At 41.6% G+C, this 21,576-nt stretch overlaps 1 protein-coding gene across 1 annotated transcript; it reads right to left on the minus strand.

Annotated features, from left to right (window-relative positions):
* Nucleotides 1-1,528: 1,528 nt before the first annotated feature.
* On the minus strand, nucleotides 1,529-21,576 carry LOC137257658 (uncharacterized). The gene is made up of 7 exons (XM_067795021.1): nucleotides 21,517-21,576; nucleotides 20,333-20,499; nucleotides 19,781-19,912; nucleotides 16,833-16,985; nucleotides 12,450-12,518; nucleotides 9,640-9,720; nucleotides 1,529-7,185 (listed from the first exon to the last, which is right to left on the minus strand). The coding sequence occupies exons 2-6, from the start codon at nucleotides 20,339-20,341 to the stop codon at nucleotides 9,679-9,681; spliced, it is 405 nt and encodes a 134-aa protein (XP_067651122.1). The 5' UTR covers nucleotides 20,342-20,499; nucleotides 21,517-21,576; the 3' UTR covers nucleotides 1,529-7,185; nucleotides 9,640-9,678.

Below are 21,576 nucleotides of genomic sequence, written 5' to 3' on the forward strand. Positions count from 1 at the left end.
CCATCTCTTTCATCGATCTATGGGTGATATTCTGCATCGCGAAATATTCGTCATAGTGTATACCCGTTTCTTTCAACCAAATGCACATCTTAAACATGTGTTCATTTGCGAAACTTCAGCATGCTTAGATTTATGTTTGGTTTATTGTTTCCGTAGACAATGACAAAAAACAAAACAAACAACACGAATTGTCGAGTGTCACTTCAAGAAAAGGACACGGAATGGTCTCGTGATAGGGTATGTCTCTGTACGCTTATTTTGGTTAGGGAGCGTTTCTTTATACAGAAATAAACAACAGTTTAGTAAAATTATTTTGTGAAGGAGGTCGGGAGATGTCGAAGGTTAACTGTTATACTAGTTACAGCGTAGATTCCTGGACTCCTTCATATGCCGCCACAAAACATGTAGGGCACCATCTGTAAGCAGGAAAGTCCACCATGAAAGGAGTGATCAGGTCAACTCGTTTGAGAACAGAAAAGGCGACATCACTTAAGTCGGTGGCGGTGGACACATTGCCTGAAGCCGCGAACGTAGAGAAAGAACAAGCCGTTTCTCAAGGTGATCTGGCGGAGGTAAATGTTTGTGGTATTACAGTGATCAAAGTTACTGATGGGATACTGATGACCAAACCTAACCCGGATGTCCAGGGGGTCGGGAATGTTCTGAACGCACATCAGACCGAACTAGGTGAAACTTGCAACATGCTAACATGTACTGTAGGTGTTACATTTCACAGAGGGTCTGCTGGCTGTTTAAACACGAACTATCCCGGTAATCTGATGTCAGCCTTTATACAACCAAAACCATACCAGACACATCAGTGGTTGTTATTGTTATGAGCCTTGGGATGACGTCGCCCTCTAGCAATATTTCATCTACACGACAGCTGATTTTAAATATTCGAGTCTGAACCAAACAAAACTGTTATTGACATCATGAGCACTGAGGAAAGTGTGACAAATGGTGACATTTGTCAGGCAACTCGGCAGCCTGTTCACCGGTCCTGTTAGTCCCCTCTTCTGAGAAGTCGCAGCCTGTATTGCTGTTTAAAGAATGGATGTTCACAGGTGGTTAACAAACATAAAGCGACTGTAGAGCTGTCTCTATCGCAATCCTATACTTTATCCAAAACTTGCAACTGATGTCGAGCTGTGATCCCATTGTGAGCAGACCCTTGGTCCATTAGGTCTCAACTTTAGACCTCAACATTTGGTCTCAACATTGTTGCTGTGTCAGCCTTAGAGATAACATAAAGCATGAGGCCAATTTTTTGTGTGGATATACACCCTGTTTATTCTGTATAGGGTAATTTTCAAGTCTCGACATAGATTCTAATGTCGTTATCAAACAACCGGTGACGATGACAACACATTATCTACCACAGTAGAATCTATGAAGAAACATCGCCTACACAGAATAAAGAGGTTGTATATCCACAAACATTATTCTCATTCTTCATCACCTCAATATCTAGAATGCAAGTCGAAGATAATAAGATAACATATTTGAACTAAACATGAAACACACAGCTCATTTCTCTTTCTTTAATAAACTGTTTAACATATCATGACCAACAAACATATGTAGAATACAACTGATACATTGGTGAAACAGATTTCTTCAACAACAGGGACGGAATGTATAAGATTTAACCAACAAGGACGGACAGAACAACCTTGGGGCAGGAACTCAATCTCAAACAGTTCCATGTTGGTCAGAACACTAAATTCCTTACGTTTTGTGACATCCCATCAATTCCTGAGTTTAGTGGCGGCTTCTTGTTCAGCGTTACAGTTCAAATTTGGGAATGTCACCAACAAAACGGGCACATACTGATAATTAAAGCCTCCCCAAAATTCTAAAAATTGGACAAACATATTAACATGAAACAAAACTTATTGGGTACATACAACACTTCAAACTAAGAGGTTACACAGCCAAGTATGCATGTTGAGACAACATAACTGCATGGCTAAATCTTGGCCAATATTTAATAACTTCCGCACAATCAGGCAAAGGTGCTGAATCCTAATATACAACCACATTCAAATGTCATAAATGGTAATAAATATGTTTTTCAAAAGAGATACTGTGGCTGCCATCTTGAAAATCAGATTAACAAATTTGTGACTGATCATTGGTGGGACAACCACATGAGGTTACACTGGTTCAGTGTTTCAGTGTAGAGAAGACAAGAGGACAGGACATAGCCATCCTCATTTGGGGGAGCCAACAAACAACATGATCAAGTCAGGTCAATGTGTACATGTGATAGTGTAAAATACATGGGATAAAATGAGACAGTCACAATGTATAAATCTGCACCAAGGTCACACATCATGTATGCAGTAAGTCACAAACCGTATTGACCTGACAATCAAGGCATCTTGAGTATTGTACAGAAGCAGCATCCTTGAACAGGTGACCGACACAGGTGTCACACCATCATCTAATTAGATGCACCATATACTGACACATAGGTGTTACAATGGAAGGTGTTATAACAGTAGGAATCAATTATGTCTTTTACAACTTATTGTGTATAACTATTTTCTTGACGGGGTGGGAGGTGGGATGGAAGGAGGGAGATAATAAGACAGTATTTATTTCTGTTATTATGCTATCATAGGACAAAATTAACATCAAACTCTGCAGACTCACTCTGAACACCCTACCCCCAACTCCTGAATATAAGATGGCTGCTCCCTCATACGTTACACTACTTTTGCATCAGTTGATGAGCATAATCAGCAACATACTTGCATTCTTATGTCCATGTGTAAAACAGCAATGGTATGTGTTTTTCTGTCCATCACATATTACATATGGAACTAAACTGTACATCTGCAATAACATTAAACAAAGCTACTAAATATATTCCACATATCACATGTATTGTTGGGAAATCCAACTTGTGTCTCAAATGTACGATACTGTGAACTGAGTCTCTCCTCCCACTTGCCTTCTTGGAGACAATGCATCTGCATAATCAAAACTACAACTTTACTTGTATTTTCACCTTGAAATTGGCATTGCCACTTGAAGAGATTAGAGAAGTGCAAGTATTCAGTTCCCACAGTGGTGACAGACATCAAAGTGCTGAGTCAGCATGTTCTACCCAGAAACAGCTACTGTCAGTTAACTGGTACAAAACATGGCACTAGATAATCTTCTGGCTTTCAACATGTTACTTTGAAAAAAAAAAAAAAAGAGAGACTTAAGTTAGGGACAAAACAGGCATTATTCTATGATTAGCTAAGGTATTTGGAATAAATATGTAACATTCTGCTCGAATTTATGATTGATGAAACTTTATTATAAAACAAACATATTTGGCTTTAAGTGGAATAAGCAACCAATCTACCAACAGTGTAGGTTTAATAGTCTCCACAGGTTGGTTAATCTACTGAATCATTTTCACATTTTGTACTACTAGAACAACTTCACAGTGAAAACAAATGACTAGAGACAGAATTTCTTGGTGGTGATAATCTAACTACTGAAAAACAGTGTACTTTGTGTTTGTTTGTGAGACTAAGCACCCCAGCATAGAGATACAGTGTATCAGTTTGGCCTGGCCATCATCAAGTGCATGATAACATCCTCACTCACTCTACCTTATGTCATACTTCCACTAATGGACAGACAGCATCACTGTCCTGAGAGAGCTCAGCCTGGACAGGTATGGAGAAGTCTTAGCTTGAGATCTCCAGGTGGGGAACAGATTCCACCTTCACCAAACAGGTACATATGTAAATGATTTGTAAATGGCCTCCTTGTGGCTACTGTTGTATGACATGTTATTGTTATCCTTTCAGTCCTCATTAAGGTGCAGTGAGTTACAGAATCAGACAGAAAACTGACCTACAATGTTGATCATCACTATATATGACCCATCAACACAAGTTGACAGCAACAGGTTAAGTCCCTCATCAACAGCATCCCACCCACAAGCATGATGATGATGACATCACTCCGGGGGTACCTGTCTGAGGTCAATACCTCTGTCAGCCTACCTATTTACCTGTACATACATCATTTAGAACTTACTTCCCTTGCATGTGGCAAGTTTGGCACATTATGATGTGGGCATCCCACAAACATAAACAATAAAACAATAAATACTTGCCACAAATCTCTTCACAAGAATATTAAAATACAGACATTTTGATATTATCACATATCAAATTGATCCAAGACGAGTAGATGGATGAGAACTTCTTCTTGATCATATAACATGTTTCAGGAAAACTTCTTGCCCCTTCTACAGGTGACCTTCAGGAGACTGAATCACCCATAGAAGGGGCAAGAAGTACACCTGAAATTTTGCATTACACAGTAAAGAAGAAGTTCTCATCCATATATTCGTCTTATATACTTTTAAAAAAAAATAGGGGAACTGTACTTTCAATGTACGATTGTCGAAATTGGGAGATATATGGGATTGAATCAATGTTGATACAATAATAATGGATGTTTTGAGAATGCATCACCACATGAATTTCATTCAAAGCAAAACTGTTCAGTTATCCCCCTTGTTAGGTGACTTGAGCATGACATGAAAATTTCAGGTTTACAATTTTCAGTCAGCAGTGTGTGATTTGACCCTGAAAACCCTGACCATGCACAGATGCGAGAAAATTATCAGAAAAAATGGTCTACTGTGATTTGTCGACCTGTCTGAAAAACATCAAGATTCATAATGACACACCATGCACGTGCAAGAGGCTTCCACACTGTGCACCTACTGCCCATGCATGTGTTTGCGTGTGGTGATAACGTGAAATGATGCTGCATACACAAGTCATTGTAACGTTTCTCAATGGGTTTTAATTCTACCAGACTTTAAAGTTCTAGTTCCCCTACAGTTTTTGAAGAGTATATATTCATCAACTTCTAAATTCTTCTCAAGAATCAAATCAATATATTGATAACAGTGAGAAAATACAATTCACCATCCACTTGTGAAACTTGAAACTCAACCATGTGTTTCCACTTGCTACTGAAACTGTCTATTGTTCAGTCTTCAGTCTGTGCTATAATGTTTCAAATGGGCCATTGTTTTTGAGCAGATGGATCAATAAGTATACGAGCCATTGAATAATATTTTGTTTGAGAATGTTGATTATGTGTATAATGCAATACTGTGTTGTTTGTGTTTAGACAAGTTGCAGCAGCTGATGGCGACACATGGTGAACATACCTCATCTCAACAAGCCTTTGGGTCAGGAACAGTAACTCCTGTCCATCAAGAACAGTTACCGATACACAGTCTCCGCTGTGAACCATGAACTGACTGCATGACTCGGCCACTGCATAAGTTGGACCCTTGATGACAACCGTGAAACACTCCGAACAGCCTCATGTCACTGGACATATTATAAGTCAACTCTAACAATGAACAATACATCAACAATACACGCTTCATCAAAGCAATAAGAAGTTACGTAACTGTTGGTGTCGACTGAATCTCAGTGACTTGTCAATATCTTCCTTGACTGGACACCAAACAACAAATACTCTGTGTTTCGTATAATAAACAGTATCAGAGCTAAGATTATTACAAAGGCTCATAAAATTGTGAACATATGAATATTTCTGTAGAAAAAAAAAAACAGAATAAAAACTGTGCCATAAATGTATAGTTCGAATGCAGGGAACTTACAAGCACTGCTCACTGAATGGTCTAATGTATCAACAGGTGCATGTCAGAGCAGGCTGCTTAATATGGCAAACTCTGTGCATGAAGGTACCATCACTTGGCACATGAAAAAGTGTCTTAAAGCAGGGCTTCTGTACTCCACACAACACCGGTGGTGCCACAGGGGGTACATGGCCTTGATATACCTGCTGTTGAATTCACCATTGTTGCCGTCACTCATAGTGTTGGTGAGATCCAGCTGGTTGTGGAAATATAACATAAATATACTCAACATTATGGAGCTGTACTGGCTGCACACAGTGCCATTGTGCCAAGGTTTATGCAACTGACGTGAAAACGCATGCATTTGTGCATGCATAAAAATGTTGGCATTGAATCTCAGCACCTGAAAAGGAATGTACATGTGGAATGGCTTGAAATACCTGTAAAGGTGTGATGAGGTTTGACCCTGTCAGAGAATATTGCTCTCCTTCACACATGAATATACACCATACCTAAGATGGTAATGATTACAACCCCAACTGTATGCTCCTTGATCCTTTTTAAGCCTGTTTTCAGTCGTACAATTAGGAGCAGTTGACTATATGAAATCTGTTACATATTTCAGAACAATTAGAATTTCTGGTCTTGTCTCCTGAAGATGAAAATCAGAGCGAGTGAGGCTCAGGGCTACAGTTTCAAGTTTGTCCTCACACTGGGTTGGACTAGTGGTTGCGATTGGCCCACTGTCTAGTTCTGTCATCACGATCTATGGCCTTCCTGGAAGTTAAAACACTGTTCTGGACAATTCTAGAATTGACTGGTGATTTCCTGAGTGGGCGAGCAACCTTGAGCACACGTGGTGTGAATCTGTCTCGAGCATTTCTTAACTTCCGCTTTGGGATGGACTTGAGTGTGGTCCGTCTGATAGGGAGCTGATGTGGAGTCTGTGTAGATGATTCTGTTGAAGGCAAATGCTGTGGGAAGGCAACTGTGGAATGTGGAAGTCGTGAAAGTTGGACACTTTGAAGATACCATTTGGTGTCCATGTCATTGAGCTCTGGCTTAAAGCGGCCTTGAACTGTGCTTGAGGTGAGAAGATTTCTTGGAGAAGAGGTTGTTCTGTTGCCATCATCTGGAAAGGCTTCTGTGCGAAGACGTTTTGAACAGGCCAAACGTTTGGTTTGACACAAAGACAAGAGCTGTGAGTGAGATTGAACAGACAGTTGACTGTGTAGGTGCTGTGACACAGAGTGGAGTCCAGAGGAATCACCTACATGAGGTACTGTGTGCTCGTTGAGATCAGTGAAAGACGGAATGTTGTTGTTTCTGGAACTGATGTGGTAGGGGTTGTTGGTGACCTTGGAACTGTAAGACTGGCTCAGACTGGACTTAATGGAACTGGGGTCACATGACCTGTCACGTGACATGTTAATATGGATGGTGAGACAGAAGCAGGTGATGGTCGGATGATCTGAGGGCCGTGGACATGGGGGACAGTCAGGCACACAGCTGCACAGTAAACACGCATGACAGAGGCCACACTGGAATCGAGAGCAGCAATAGAATATAGGTCAAAAATGACTGACAGGAGATGTGGCATACTGGCTGAACAATCTTAGGCTCTGAATCAGTAATACATACACAGTACATGATTACTTAAATTGTTTTCATGCTGCTTTAAGCCACATTCCAGCAAAAACCTTTCTGTCAGATGAAGATGATGGCTGGTTTATCGCTCCTCAATCACAACAAATGTACAAATTAAATAATATTGTGACGGTGAAAATAGACAGTGCAGCTGGAGAAAAAAAACAAGTTAGAAAGTTAAAAGTTGGGGCCTCAAAATTTGAATGTGTCAGTAAACTACGAAATGACATTCTTTATATTTTTTTATAGTTTCAATGCAACATTTTTGTACGGAAAACAGTGTCACATGCTTGCTGTATATAAGTGCTTGAGCCAGCACTAAAATGCTGCATTGAAGGAAAAAAACACATGTCAACCTAGTCTTCATTCAGGACAGAGAGATATGTTTATTCTTCCACACCACGTTGATGCCGACATTGAGACAACAGTAAGCTGTTTACCCACCACAGACAGTGCAGGTGCTGATGGTGGAACACTATACAGACATTGAAGTCAAAATACCATCATGCCACATACCTCCACTACATCCCTGTACCACACCTCATCACTCCCACTACTACACCCTGTACCACACCCCGTCACACCCACTACTACATCCTGTACCACACCCCGTCACCCCCACTACTACACCCTGTACTACACCCCGTCACCCCCACTACTACACCCTCTACCACACCCCCCCCGTCACCCCCACTACTACACCCTGTACCACACCCCGTCACCCCCACTACTACACCCTGTACCACATCCCGTCACCCACACTACTACACCCTGTACCACACCCCGTCACACCCACTACTACACCCTGTACCACATCCCGTCACCCACACTACTACACCCTGTACCACACCCACTACTACACCCTGTACCACACCCCGTCACACCCACTACTACATCCTGTACCACACCCCGTCACACCCACTACTACACCCTGTACCACACCCCGTCACCCCCACTACTACACCCTCTACCACACCCCCCGTCACCCACACTACTACACCCTGTACCACACCCCGTCACACCCACTACTACACCCTGTACCACACCCCGTCACACCCACTACTACACCCTGTACCACACCCCGACACCCCCACTACTACACCCTGTACCACACCCCATGTCACACCTACTTACACCAAACTGTCATGCCCACTACTACACCATCTACCACACCCCCTGTCACACCCACTACTACACACCCTGTCACACCCTCTACCACACCCCCTGTCACACCTACTGCTACACCCTCTACCACACCCACTTACACCGAACTGTCATGCCCACTGCTACACCCTCTACCACACGCACTGCTACACCCTCTGCCACACCCACTGCTACACCCTCTACCACACCCACTTACACCGAACTGTCATGCCCACTGCTACACCCTCTACCACACCCACTGCTACACCCTCTACCACAACCTCTGTCACACTCACTTACCCGAATCTGTCAAACCTACTACCACACTCTCTGTCACACCCACTACTACATCCTCTAACACACCTCTACCACACCCCCTGTCACACCCTCCACCAAAACCTCTGTCACACCCACTACTAGACCCTTTACCATAACCTCTGTCACACTCACTTACCCGAATCTGTCACACCTACTACTACACCCTCTACTACACCCTCTACCAAAACCTCTGTCACACCCACTACTAGACCCTCTACCACAACCTTTGTCACACTCACTTACCCGAATTTGTCACACCTACTACCACACCCTCTGTCACACCCACTACTACACCCTCTACCACACCCCCTGTCACACCCACTACTACACCCTCTGTCACACCCACTACTACACCCTCTGTCACACCCACTACTACACCCTCTGTCACACACCTGTTACACCCACTGCTACACTTTCTGCGAGTAAGGGAGGGTTGTTTAAATTGATAGAACATCTGTTAGAATCTTAAAAAAAAGTATTAAATGAAAGATGCAAGGACCGATTGAACAATGTACGTTGATTAACAAATTATCATAAAATATTACTATAATCTGCAAAACTATGTATTTGAATACACAGCATCTTGTACTGAAGAGTACTTCCAAGGGAGGAAACTGGTGGAAAAGAGAGTAAAGTGTACAGTTTGGTAGTGTTTTCAGATACTCAGTCTGCACAACTACCTGTGGACATTTGATAAGTTATGCAATAAAATTAAATCTCAGTAAGCAAATAGGCAAACTTTAAAAAACAATGCTTGTTGTCTTCTTGATGTACAGGTTGATGAAAATAGCAACCAAACCTTCCAGCTTGATGTATCATGTCTCCCTGTATGACCATCTTGGGGATAAAGAGAAGAGTGACACCACAGGGCTAGGTGTTATACTTACTGCAAGGGAAGTGTGTGGACAATATTCAGAGGACATCACTCATGGCCCACGCTGTGTTTGGTTGCCGTACTCATAGCAGCTCTGACAACAAGAACAGTACTATATGACAGCCAAGCTATCTCTAAACTCCCTGCAGTGACACAGATGTACACAACGCAATACTAGGACAGCCATAGGGTCAGCCGACGACCATCAGCACAACATGGTCTCACAGTATCACAACATGCAGTATTTTTGGTCATACCAATTTCTTTCAAAAGGGAATAGATATTCTTTTGTCACTCAAAGATGAGTTACTGGATAATCATATCCAAGTTGATGTAAATGTGTCTCAAGTGATCTTGATCCATTTCCAGACAGAACATGTGGCTGACATCTTTTTGTAATTCTTGACATAAGACATCTCAAACAAACAGAACAGAGCAACAGAGAGATCTACAACAAAACATTATACAGTCTGCTATATTTGAGATGAAATATGACTTTGAAAATGTTATAATTTTCTGAGTAAAGTCATGTTATGGGTAACTGAGGTGCTGTGGGTGGTTACTATGGTTACCATCACCAGTGAGGATGCAGTGTAATGTGAAGTGAGACATTCCCAAAGACAACATCCCAGCATGTAGAAGCACACCATAACATTCACCTGATCACATCACAATCACATCTTTGTCAACATCATATGTTTGTCGGTGAAGATCTGACCACCACAGAAGGCTTGTGAGTGGATCTCTGACAAACTCAGCACAGATAATGACCATTGTTTTAGGGAACTAGTTTTACATAACAACCTGCATGAGGCTTTCAGTTTTCCTCATGACTGCATGGATTTCCTTGTGGGGCATGTAGATGTTGCAGAGCATGTAGGTGTTGCAGAGCATGTAGGTGTTGCAAAGCATGTAGATGTTGCAGAGCATGTAGATGTTGCAGAGCATGTAGGTGTTGCAGAGCATGTAGATGTTGCAGAGCATGTAGATGTTGCAGAGCATGTAGGTGTTGCAGAGCATGTAGATGTTGCAGAGCATGTAGGTGTTGCAGAGCATGCAGGTGTTGCAGAGCATGCAGGTGTTGCAGAGCACGTAGATGTTGCAGAGCATGTAGGTGTTGCAGAGCATGTAGGTGTTGCAGAGCATGTAGGTGTTGCAGATCATGTAGGTGTGGCAGAGCATGTAGGTGTGGCAGCGCATGTAGGTGTTGCAGAGCATGTAGATGTTGCAGATCATGTAGGTGTTGCAGATCATGTAGGTGTTGCAGAGCATGTAGATGTTGCAGATCATGTAGGTGTTGCAGAGCATGTAGGTGTTGCAGAGCATGTAGGTGTTGCAGAGCATGTAGGTGTTGCAGAGCATGTAGGTGTGGCAGAGCATGTAGGTGTGGCAGAGCATGTAGATGTTGCAGAGCATGTAGGTGTTGCACAGCATGTAGGTGTTGCAGAGCATGTAGATGTGGCAGAGCATGTAGGTGTGGCAGAGCATGTAGGTGTGGCAGCGCATGTAGGTGTTGCAGAGCATGTAGATGTTGCAGATCATGTAGGTGTTGCAGAGCATGTAGGTGTTGCAGAGCATGTAGATGTTGCAGATCATGTAGGTGTTGCAGAGCATGTAGATGTTGCAGAGCATGTAGGTGTTGCAGAGCATGTAGGTGTGGCAGAGCATGTAGGTGTGGCAGCGCATGTAGGTGTTGCAGAGCATGTAGATGTTGCAGATCATGTAGGTGTTGCAGAGCATGTAGGTGTTGCAGAGCATGTAGATGTTGCAGATCATGTAGGTGTTGCAGAGCATGTAGATGTTGCAGAGCATGTAGGTGTTGCAGAGCATGTAGGTGTTGCAGAGCATGTAGGTGTGGCAGAGCATGTAGGTGTGGCAGAGCATGTAGATGTTGCAGAGCATGTAGATGTTGCAGAGCATGTAGGTGTTGCACAGCATGTAGGTGTTGCAGAGCATGTAGATGTTGCAGAGCATGTAGGTGTGGCAGAGCATGTAGATGTTGCAGAGCATGTAGGTGTTGCAGAGCATGTAGGTGTGGCAGAGCATGTAGATGTTGCAGATCATGTAGGTGTTGCAGAGCATGTAGATGTTGCAGATCATGTAGGTGTTGCAGAGCATGTAGATGTTGCAGAGCATGTAGGTGTTGCAGATCATGTAGGTGTTGCAGAGCATGTAGATGTTGCAGATCATGTAGGTGTTGCAGAGCATGTAGATGTTGCAGATCATGTAGGTGTGGCAGAGCATGTAGGTGTTGCAGACCATGTAGGTGTTGCAGAGCTCAGCAATAAATGTTTGAAACATTCTATTGTTGCAAATCTTGTCACTTGCATTCACAACTGACCACTGAAGTTTGTTTCTTAAAGACACAATTCACATTCTTAATGTTATGCTCAACTTAGAAATGCTGACACTGATTGTTATCTTTACCAAAGACACTGTGTCAGATCATCATGCTGAGAAGTCCAGGAATACAAGGTTTGATGGTCATGAGATCAGAGTCTCTACATGCAATGAAGTCTGTCTGCAACGTGACCACCATTCCTCAACTTTAACACAGTGCTGCATATATAGATTCCCTCAGTCAGAATATGTCATCAAGTCACACTGATGTGTTTGACTTTATCAGACGTATTACGAGTTCTGGGTGCTGTGCTGGCAGGTGCTTGTTTTGTGGCAGGACCACGACACACACAGACAGTCACCATCCTTCAGACTGTTACTCTTAAAACAAAACATAAGAAACTCGTCTCTGTTCTTACTCTATGAACAAAGTTTGCAAAACTGTTTTGAGCGATAGATAGTCTGAGTTTTGTCCGTACTTACTGCGCACAAGCCTTCAGCACCACTAGTTCCACAGCACTGGCATAGTAGAAGCTCAATACATCCCATCCTCTGAAACACACAGAGAGGCTCAGGTCAGACTCTGACAACTGAATACATCCCCTGCAACACACACAGAGAGAAGCAGTGTTTGCCCTGGACATGAAAACTTAGGAGTCATCCTGACTCCTGGTGTTATGAGAGGAGGTCATGGACATATTTTGGTTTAGTCAATTTCAGTTTGGAACTTTCATCAAGACATCAGTTGTGACTGTTTAATAACGAAAAAAACAAGATAAGGCATGTCAGGTAATTAACCAGCACTGAGGAGTTAACTGAAAAGCATTAAAGTAAGTAGTTCTAAACAACGGAAGCCCAGGTGAGACCCCCACATCTCAATACACCACATCCCGTGCAACACACACACAGAAGCCCAGATGAGACCCCCACATCTCAATACACCACATCCCGTGCAACACACACACGGAAGCCCAGGTGAGACCCCCACATCTCAATACACCACATCCCGTGCAACACACACACAGAAGCCCAGGTGAGACCCCCACATCTCAATACACCACATCCCGTGCAACACACACACTGAAGCCCAGGTGAGACTCCCACATCTCAATACACCACATCCAGTGCAACACACACATGGAAGCCCAGGTGAGACCCCCACATCTCAATACACCACATCCCGTGCAACACACACACGGAAGCCCAGGTGAGACCCCCACATCTCAATACACCACATCCCGTGCAACACACACACAGAAGCCCAGATGAGACCCCCACATCTCAATACACCACATCCCGTGCAACACACACACGGAAGCCCAGGTGAGACCCCCACATCTCAATACACCACATCCCGTGCAACACACACACAGAAGCCCAGGTGAGACCCCTACATCTCAATACACCACATCCCGTGCAACACACACACAGAAGCCCAGGTGAGACCCCATCTCCTTCAACACACACGAGGATCACAGGACAGGAGCATGATGAAAGAGGCAACAATTTCTCCATACCTATTGCCATGGTTAGTGTACATTAGACAATCTTTAGATTTGTGATTGTTACCATAAAAATACATAACAATAATGAAACAGTGAACAGAAAATAATACTGAAAATAATATGTGTTTCTAAGACATGAATTAAAAGTGATCCACTCTTTTAATATGTGTACAGGGTGCATCTGTGCCATGTACAGGGAACTCATATACATCAGATAAGAAAGTGCATGTGTTAAGTGCTTTATGTCAGTTAACAACTGTGTAGATACAACAGCTATGACCCTGGCATTGACTGCCTATCATTGGTCTGGTCTGAAGGAGTCATGGTAGCATGTACTTACTCAAAAGCAAAGCTGGCTTCACAAGGGACAATTCTGACAGACTTATTTATCAAACAGTGCCAAATGATATCATGTTTGCCCACAGACAATGCGTAAGTGGAGTCAGCATAAAATTAAAATTGCAGCTATATAACCACTGGTCAAACATAGAACTGTTAGTCCCATTCTAATTCAATCATTTTACGCTGTTTTTCATAAAAGACATTCATTATTTAAACCTGTACAAAGTTTCTCTAGGCCAAAGGTTAATCATATCACTCTTTCAACTTAAACAATTACCAGAAACAGAAATATCGGTTTCAAATTTCTACATGTTTGTTATGTGCACACTGACTAAATCTGACAAGAATGAATTACTCATAATGTTATAAGTAAAATGGATGGAGTTATCATGAAACCGCCCTCCAGTTAGGAGAAATGATACTGGCCTGCTTCTTCCTTATGAACGGGCCAGCTTATTTACAGCTCTGTTGTCAAACTATGTCACTGTGGGTAATGTCACGCTCCATAACATCATCATAAACCTTGTTCCATGATCTAACAATACTGGGTTAACAGCCCACTGTGAGCAAGTTGTTTGGATTTATACTGTTTTGGTTTTTTTAATACAAATTCCATCCCATTTAACAGGATTGGGGAATAAATTTACCTAGGGTTTCTGCAAATTACAATGCCCTGAAAAACAGCATTATAACCAAAGTGTAGGGATACAGCCAAAGGTCTAGGTGAATTGGTTTTCAAATTGCGACTGTATATAATCATTATGCGGTTGGAATTTACAGCATTGACCTATCAGAACTCATGTTACATACTAAGTTGAATTACATATACTGACTTAAGTGGATGTTGGGCAATAGGTTTCATGGAGCCAAATTACTGAGCATATATAAACATAGTTCCTGTAACCTCATTTGTGCAGTTACGTGACAGCAACACAAGTTGGTCATAATATTATTGCATTGATGTTTCTGTCCATGATGACACCCACTCCTTGCTGTACCTGTCCATACAGCAGAAGTAGGAATTACAAGATGACTACACACAGTGTTCTGCAACCCAGTGTCCTTGTACAGTGTTCTACATCACAATGCCCTTGTACAGTGTCCTACATCCCAGTGTTCTTGCACAGAGTTCTACATCCCAATGCCCTTGTACAGTGTTCTACATCCCAGTGTTCTTGTACAGAGTTCTACATCCCATAGTCCTATGCCCCATTGTCACTGTACAGTGTTCTATGTCCCAGTGTACTTGTACAGTGTTCTACATCCCAGTGTCCTTGTACAGTATTCTATATCCCTGTGTCCTTGCACAGTGTTCTACATACCAGTGACCTTTTGTACAGTGTTCTACATCCCAGCGTTCTTGTACAGTGTTCTATGTTCCAGTGACCTTGTACAGTGTTCTACATCCTGTGTTCTTGTACAGTGTTCTATATCCCAGTGTCCTTGTAGTGTTCTATGTCCCAGTGTTCTTGTACAGTCTTACAGACAGAAGTTCTGATGTGGTGATTCAGTGTCAAACTTGAATAGTTGGAAGTCACGCACCATGTTGACATAATGATATGACACAGAACCAACCATGTACTGTAATATGTAATACCAAGGGCACCCTCGGTTCAAGGTACAAGGGCAGATACAATCATTTTGATAAAAAAAAAAAGGAAGATACTACCAAACAAATTTGGGAACAGGCTTGCAACATAGAGGTGCGTTTTTAGTTAAAATCACATCATCAAATGTTATTGTTACATACTATTGTAACATGTTAACAAACATTTTAGCTAAAATCTATTTCAACAATTTCCTCCATACTGTATGCTTGTTCTTTCAAATCACAGTCATCTTCATGTAATTATTTGTTTCCAGCAGTGCTTTAGTTCTATCCATCATTTTCCAGTAGACTGTAAGAAGTAACACAAACAGCAAATATTCATAGTATGACATTTCCAGCCTACTGCAGTTTCCCACAATTACAACACCTCCACTAACGATCACAGTGTGGCCTGAAGCCCACAACACAACAACATAACAGACAGGTGCCCTTAGTGATCTACCTGACAGCAAGCCTGGGCGTCCTGCAACAGATGGGTATATCTCTCATTCAAAACCAAGTGAACTTGAAAAGGTAAAATGGGAAGTTGTTCTCATTTGCTCAAGGTTTTATCATTACTTGAATGTATACTTCCCTCTCTATATATTACCCTAATATATTATCTGTGTCCATATTACCTGTATGTATAAACAGTACATTACTTCAACAAGTACAAAATATATATTACTTATATGCACCTCAGTATATAATTTGTATCGATATCACCAGCATATATGTTACCTCTGTATACATTACTTATGTGCTTACTATCTCAATATATAATCTGTGTCCATATTACCTGCATGTATTACCTGTATCCATACTGTTTGTATTACCTGTTTGTACATTACTTGCATGTATGCATGGTTAGTGAGGGTCAGTGACTGGAGTACAAGTAAAACGCCCAGTGCTGCCATTGCCAGATTTGAACACCTTTAAGAGCTGTGGCAGGGATCAGTATTTAGAGTAACCTCCTCTGGTTGTTTATCAACATGATTGTTGAAGGAGGCTTTTGATGGAATGGTGTTTTAAGTCTGCTCATATCTCTAGAAGATTGACACTGAATCATACCAAGAGCTTTATGACCTGACTCATGTCTTGTATTATTTACAAATTTGAACTTGAACCCAATTTGTGCTTCCAACACTCTCCCAGAATCTAGAGAAGCTACTTCAAAATATCTGACTGCTACAAAATTTGGAAAATTTCTGCTCATAAACATTACAGGACATATTACTTATCACTGCTGCCATCACGTTATTTAACCCATGATATTGCCTATTTCAACTGTAGCACTAAAACTGGGTTACAATATATATTAATCACAATTCATTGATCTTGTTTGCTCATTTACATATATCATATTTGATCTACAGATATGCATGTTAACTTCTATATTTCAGTTTTCAAAGTCCTTGTAACAAAACCTACCTTTCTGTTGGGGCAAATGGAGTCGAGACATGACGTCATGTTGGGACTCTTGCAGCAGTTACAACATTCTGCCAACTCAGCACAACATGCACAGCTCTGAGCATCCTCATCGGCCTTTGCGCACCACGACCCACATTCACATATACCCCGCGACTGAAACACATACAACCACATGCATGATGTACTGAAGGACATAAAGCACAGCTCCTAGACAAATGATACAGAAGACTTCCCTGAACCACTGGTATATAACACAGCTCCAGGATAACTGGTACATAACACAGCTCCAGGATAACTGGTATATAATACAGCTCCAGGATAACTGATATATAATACAGCTCCAGGATAACTGGTATATAATACAGCTCCAGGATAACTGATATATAATACAGCTCCAGGATAACCGACATACAACACAGCTCCAGGAACACTGATATATAACACAACTTCAGGACCACTGGTACATACCACAGCTCCAGGATAACTGGTATATAATACAGCTCCAGGATAACCGACATACAACACAGCTCCAGGATAACTGATATGCAACACATCTTTAGGACTGCTGATATTTAACAAATCTCCAGGATAACTGATATATAACACAACTTCAGGACCACTGGTACATAACACAGCTCCAGGATAACTGGTATATAATACAGCTCCAGGATAACCGACATACAACACAGCTCCAGGAACACTGATATATAACACAGCTCCAGGAACACTGATATATAACACAACTTCAGGACCACTGGTACATACCACAGCTCCAGGATAACTGGTATATAATACAGCTCCAGGATAACTGGTATATAATACAGCTCCAGGATAACCGACATACAACACAGCTCCAGGATAACTGATATATAACACAGCTCCAGGAACACTGATATATAACACAGCTCCAGGAACACTGATATATAACACAACTTCAGGACCACTGGTACATACCACAGCTCCAGGATAACTGGTATATAATACAGCTCCAGGATAACTGACATACAACACAGCTCCAGGATAACTGATATGCAACACATCTTTAGGACTGCTGATATTTAACAAATCTCCAGGATAACTGATATATAACACAACTTCAGGACCACTGGTACATACCACAGTTCCAGGATAACCCACATACAACACATCTCCTGGACAAGTGTTATATACTGAACAAAATATATTAGGGATATGTGCATTTTTAAGATTGATATTTCATCCGTGAGTCAATGAATATATATAGATCATTATTCATGATTTGAAAATTTACATATATCTCTAACTATTTTTGTCCATTATATAACAGCTCCAGGACGACTGATACATATAACAGCTCTAGGACAACAGATATATATCAATGCTCCAGGATCACTGATATATTACACAGCTTTTGGACCACTGACATATAACACTGCCCTAGGATCCCTGATATATAACACAGCTCCACGATAACTGATATATAAACACTCCTCTAGGACCTCATATACATAATACAGCTACAGGACCCGTGATATATACCACAGCTCCAGGACCAGTAATAAAAACACAAATTACAGTACCACTGATAAATAACACAGCACTCAGTGACACAAACACAGCTCTTGGCTCACTGATATACATCACACCACCAGGGCCAATGATATGAAACACAGATCCATTAACACTGATATATAACACAACTCTAAGACCAATGATATAAAACACGTATCTGTGATAACTGATATAATTATAACACTGCTCTGGGATCACTGATGTATAACACAGCTCCATGATAACTGATATATAAACACTCCTCTAGGACCCCATGTATATAACACAGATCCAGGACCAGTGATATAAAACACAAATTACAGTACCACTGATATATAACACAGTCCTCGGTGATATAAACACAGCTCTAGGACCACTGACACATATCACAGCACATGGGGCAGTGATATAGAACACAGATCCAGTAACAATGATATATAACACAGCTCTAAGACCCATGATACAAAGTAGACATCCAGTAACACTGCTATATAACACAGCTCTAAGACCATCAGCTCCAGGACCACTGATATAAAACACTGATCCATGATAACTGATATATAACACTGCTCTAGGACCACACATATATAAAACAACTCCAAGAGCACTGATATATATATAACAGCTCCTGGACCACTGATATAGAACACATCTCCTGGGCCACTGATATAGAACACATCTCCTGGGCCACTGATATATAGTTAAGTCTCATTATTCTGACCTGCATTTATTCAACAATTAGCTTTGTCTGCCGCTTCTGTTGGTAATGAATTGAATAAATGTAACTTAGTCTCATTTATTTAGTACCCGTGAAGATTCTGGGGTAGAATTGATATAAAACACTGCTCCAGGACAACTGATATATAGCACAGCTCTAGGACCAGTGATAGATAACACAGCCGCAAGACCACTGACATATACACAGCTCCTAGAATGCAGGTACATAAGATAACTCCAGAATGATGATGAGTACTGATACATAACCCAACCTGTGAAACATGGGATTTGCGTGAACATTTACTTTCATTGTCAGTCCCACTGGGTACAGACACTGTCTTGTGAATGCCACATTCTGTGTTAGCCATTTCCAACTTAACAATACCCTGTTCAATCAGTTGAACAGTGATGTAACGTTTAGAATACACACCAGACTGTGTCAAGCGTGCAAATTAATAGAATGTCATATCTCATTACCCTTATGAATTGTTGAGCAGCTTTTTAAAATCAGTCTTGGAGCAAAGATACACTGAATACTGGTGCGAGATATTAGATCTCACAAGTACCTGACGCAACAATATAGAAACTAGAAGTAGTTAGTGAGTTTAGTTTCACGCTACTTTTAGCAAAATTCCAGCAATATCATGGCAGGAGACAGGAAGTAGGAAGTAGGGAGCGCTGTCCCTATCATAAACACTGACCACGAGGAAGTATCTGACAACAACAATGATCACGATCAGCACCACGTAACTGCCGACGGCCAGGCACACAATGGCTGCCACAGGGAGGGCTAGTTCACTCTCACCACCAGTAGGGGAAGGGTTTGAGCCCGACTGAAACAAACCATCAATGTATCACTTCATAAACAGAAAGTGAGGCCAAGGTAGATAATGTTACAAAGTCAAAGTAGACAAAACAGTCAAGATTGACAATAGTGTAAGGATCCTTTCAGGAACATTGAAATAACAGAATATTAAATAGCTATTACTATTGAATCTCTCTTAACACCCATCAAAGTGCCTGGAAGGCCGACAAAACATTTCAGATATACCCTCATGTCAAAGTCACTCGACCCATTCTCTTAAATTTAGTTAAAACATGAAAATACTTAAAAGATCAGGATAGTCACTGACTGAGAGGAGTTCTATGTCTCTGTTATCAATGGTTTAATCTTCAGAGACCAGAACAGAGTGGAACCCTTCTAATCTGTGTGGGTAGTTCTCTAGTATGTCACGTTTACATTGGTTTCTCACATTGGACATGCTGATCCTGCACACAACACATGTGGCACCTCAGGGTGGCACTGGCATCTTGCAGAAACAGTTATAGCTGTGAGGTGTCTGTATCACCCAACCATCCTTAGTTCTGGGACACACTAGTGGTGGAACATAGTCAGAGCTTGTTGTATCTTGGACGCCACCTGTCACATAAAACACATCAGTTTGTAATGATTAGCAACCAAATATAATGTATCTACAATGATATCCACTGTACATTACAGAACATAGATGTCTGGGTCCACCCTGTTACACGACAAGTTTGAGGATGTTCTTTCCGTCTGTGAACGATAACTTTCCAGTGTACTTGTCACTTGGCATCATTATGAGTAGATTCTTTGGATATAATGTCCACTGTGGTCATCTGAGCATACTAGACCAAACTTGACAACACTAGGGTTTAAGGCTATGTCTTAAGTCACAGACAGTGAGAACTTAACTAAAGACTTGCAATGTGCAGGTTAACTGGTGGAGTTCTGTACCATCAGATTGATCCATCAGGATTGGAGACTCCCAAAATATTCAGCCAGACTACTGGACTGGTTAGATGTAAAACCTGCTAGCCCTGACACAAACGTACTGGCCCACAAATATTGTCATATACAGTACATGTTTAAACTTTAATCCGAACCATGGGGCAGTCGAATTACACTGTCCAAATGTAAGATCTAGCAGTAATCCTAGGGGTTGTTTGCCTCTCAAGACCAAAAAAAGACTACGGATCGTAAAGGCCTTGTTTGTCTCTAAAGCAGACCAGCAGGCAATAAGGGAAAGCAGGGGCGCTAGCATTCTCTTCCCACAGAGGTTACTCTTGTAACGTTACGTAGGAAGATATGACAGGAGTAACCTCTGCGGGAAGAGAATGGGGCGCTAGCTACTGTCAGATAAATTGCTCCGCGGCGCTGGCTTGTAGTAGTACTGCCCTGAGATGATTTCTCAGCTGGTAGATAAATATTGAAAGCAATTCAACCGAAACTAAATTCATGAAAATTATTCTTGCAAGTGCTAATTGACAGGCAAGTCTATGTGATTTCACTAATGACGACTCACTTACTGCACCAACTGTATCTAGATAAGTACCAAACTGACAGTGTGTACACCTCACGGACTTTACGCGCTTATGGCCATTTGTAATTAGTAAAATCATTAAACTGTGGTACCATGGAAAAAAGACAGCACCGATCCCCTTGCAACATCCACAACCAACCAACACACATACA

This window comes from Haliotis asinina, chromosome 1 (assembly GCF_037392515.1).
Source record: "Haliotis asinina isolate JCU_RB_2024 chromosome 1, JCU_Hal_asi_v2, whole genome shotgun sequence".
NCBI classification, from domain to species: Eukaryota; Metazoa; Mollusca; class Gastropoda; order Lepetellida; family Haliotidae; genus Haliotis; species Haliotis asinina.

Coding starts and splice junctions, on each gene's coding strand:
- LOC137257658 (XM_067795021.1), bottom strand. Junction 16,986..19,780: donor TTGTCAGATACTTCCTCGTG/GTCAGTGTTTAT, acceptor TATGTGTTTCAG/TCGCGGGGTATATGTGAATG. Junction 9,721..12,449: donor GTGCTGAAGGCTTGTGCGCA/GTAAGTACGGAC, acceptor TCTTGTTGTCAG/AGCTGCTATGAGTACGGCAA.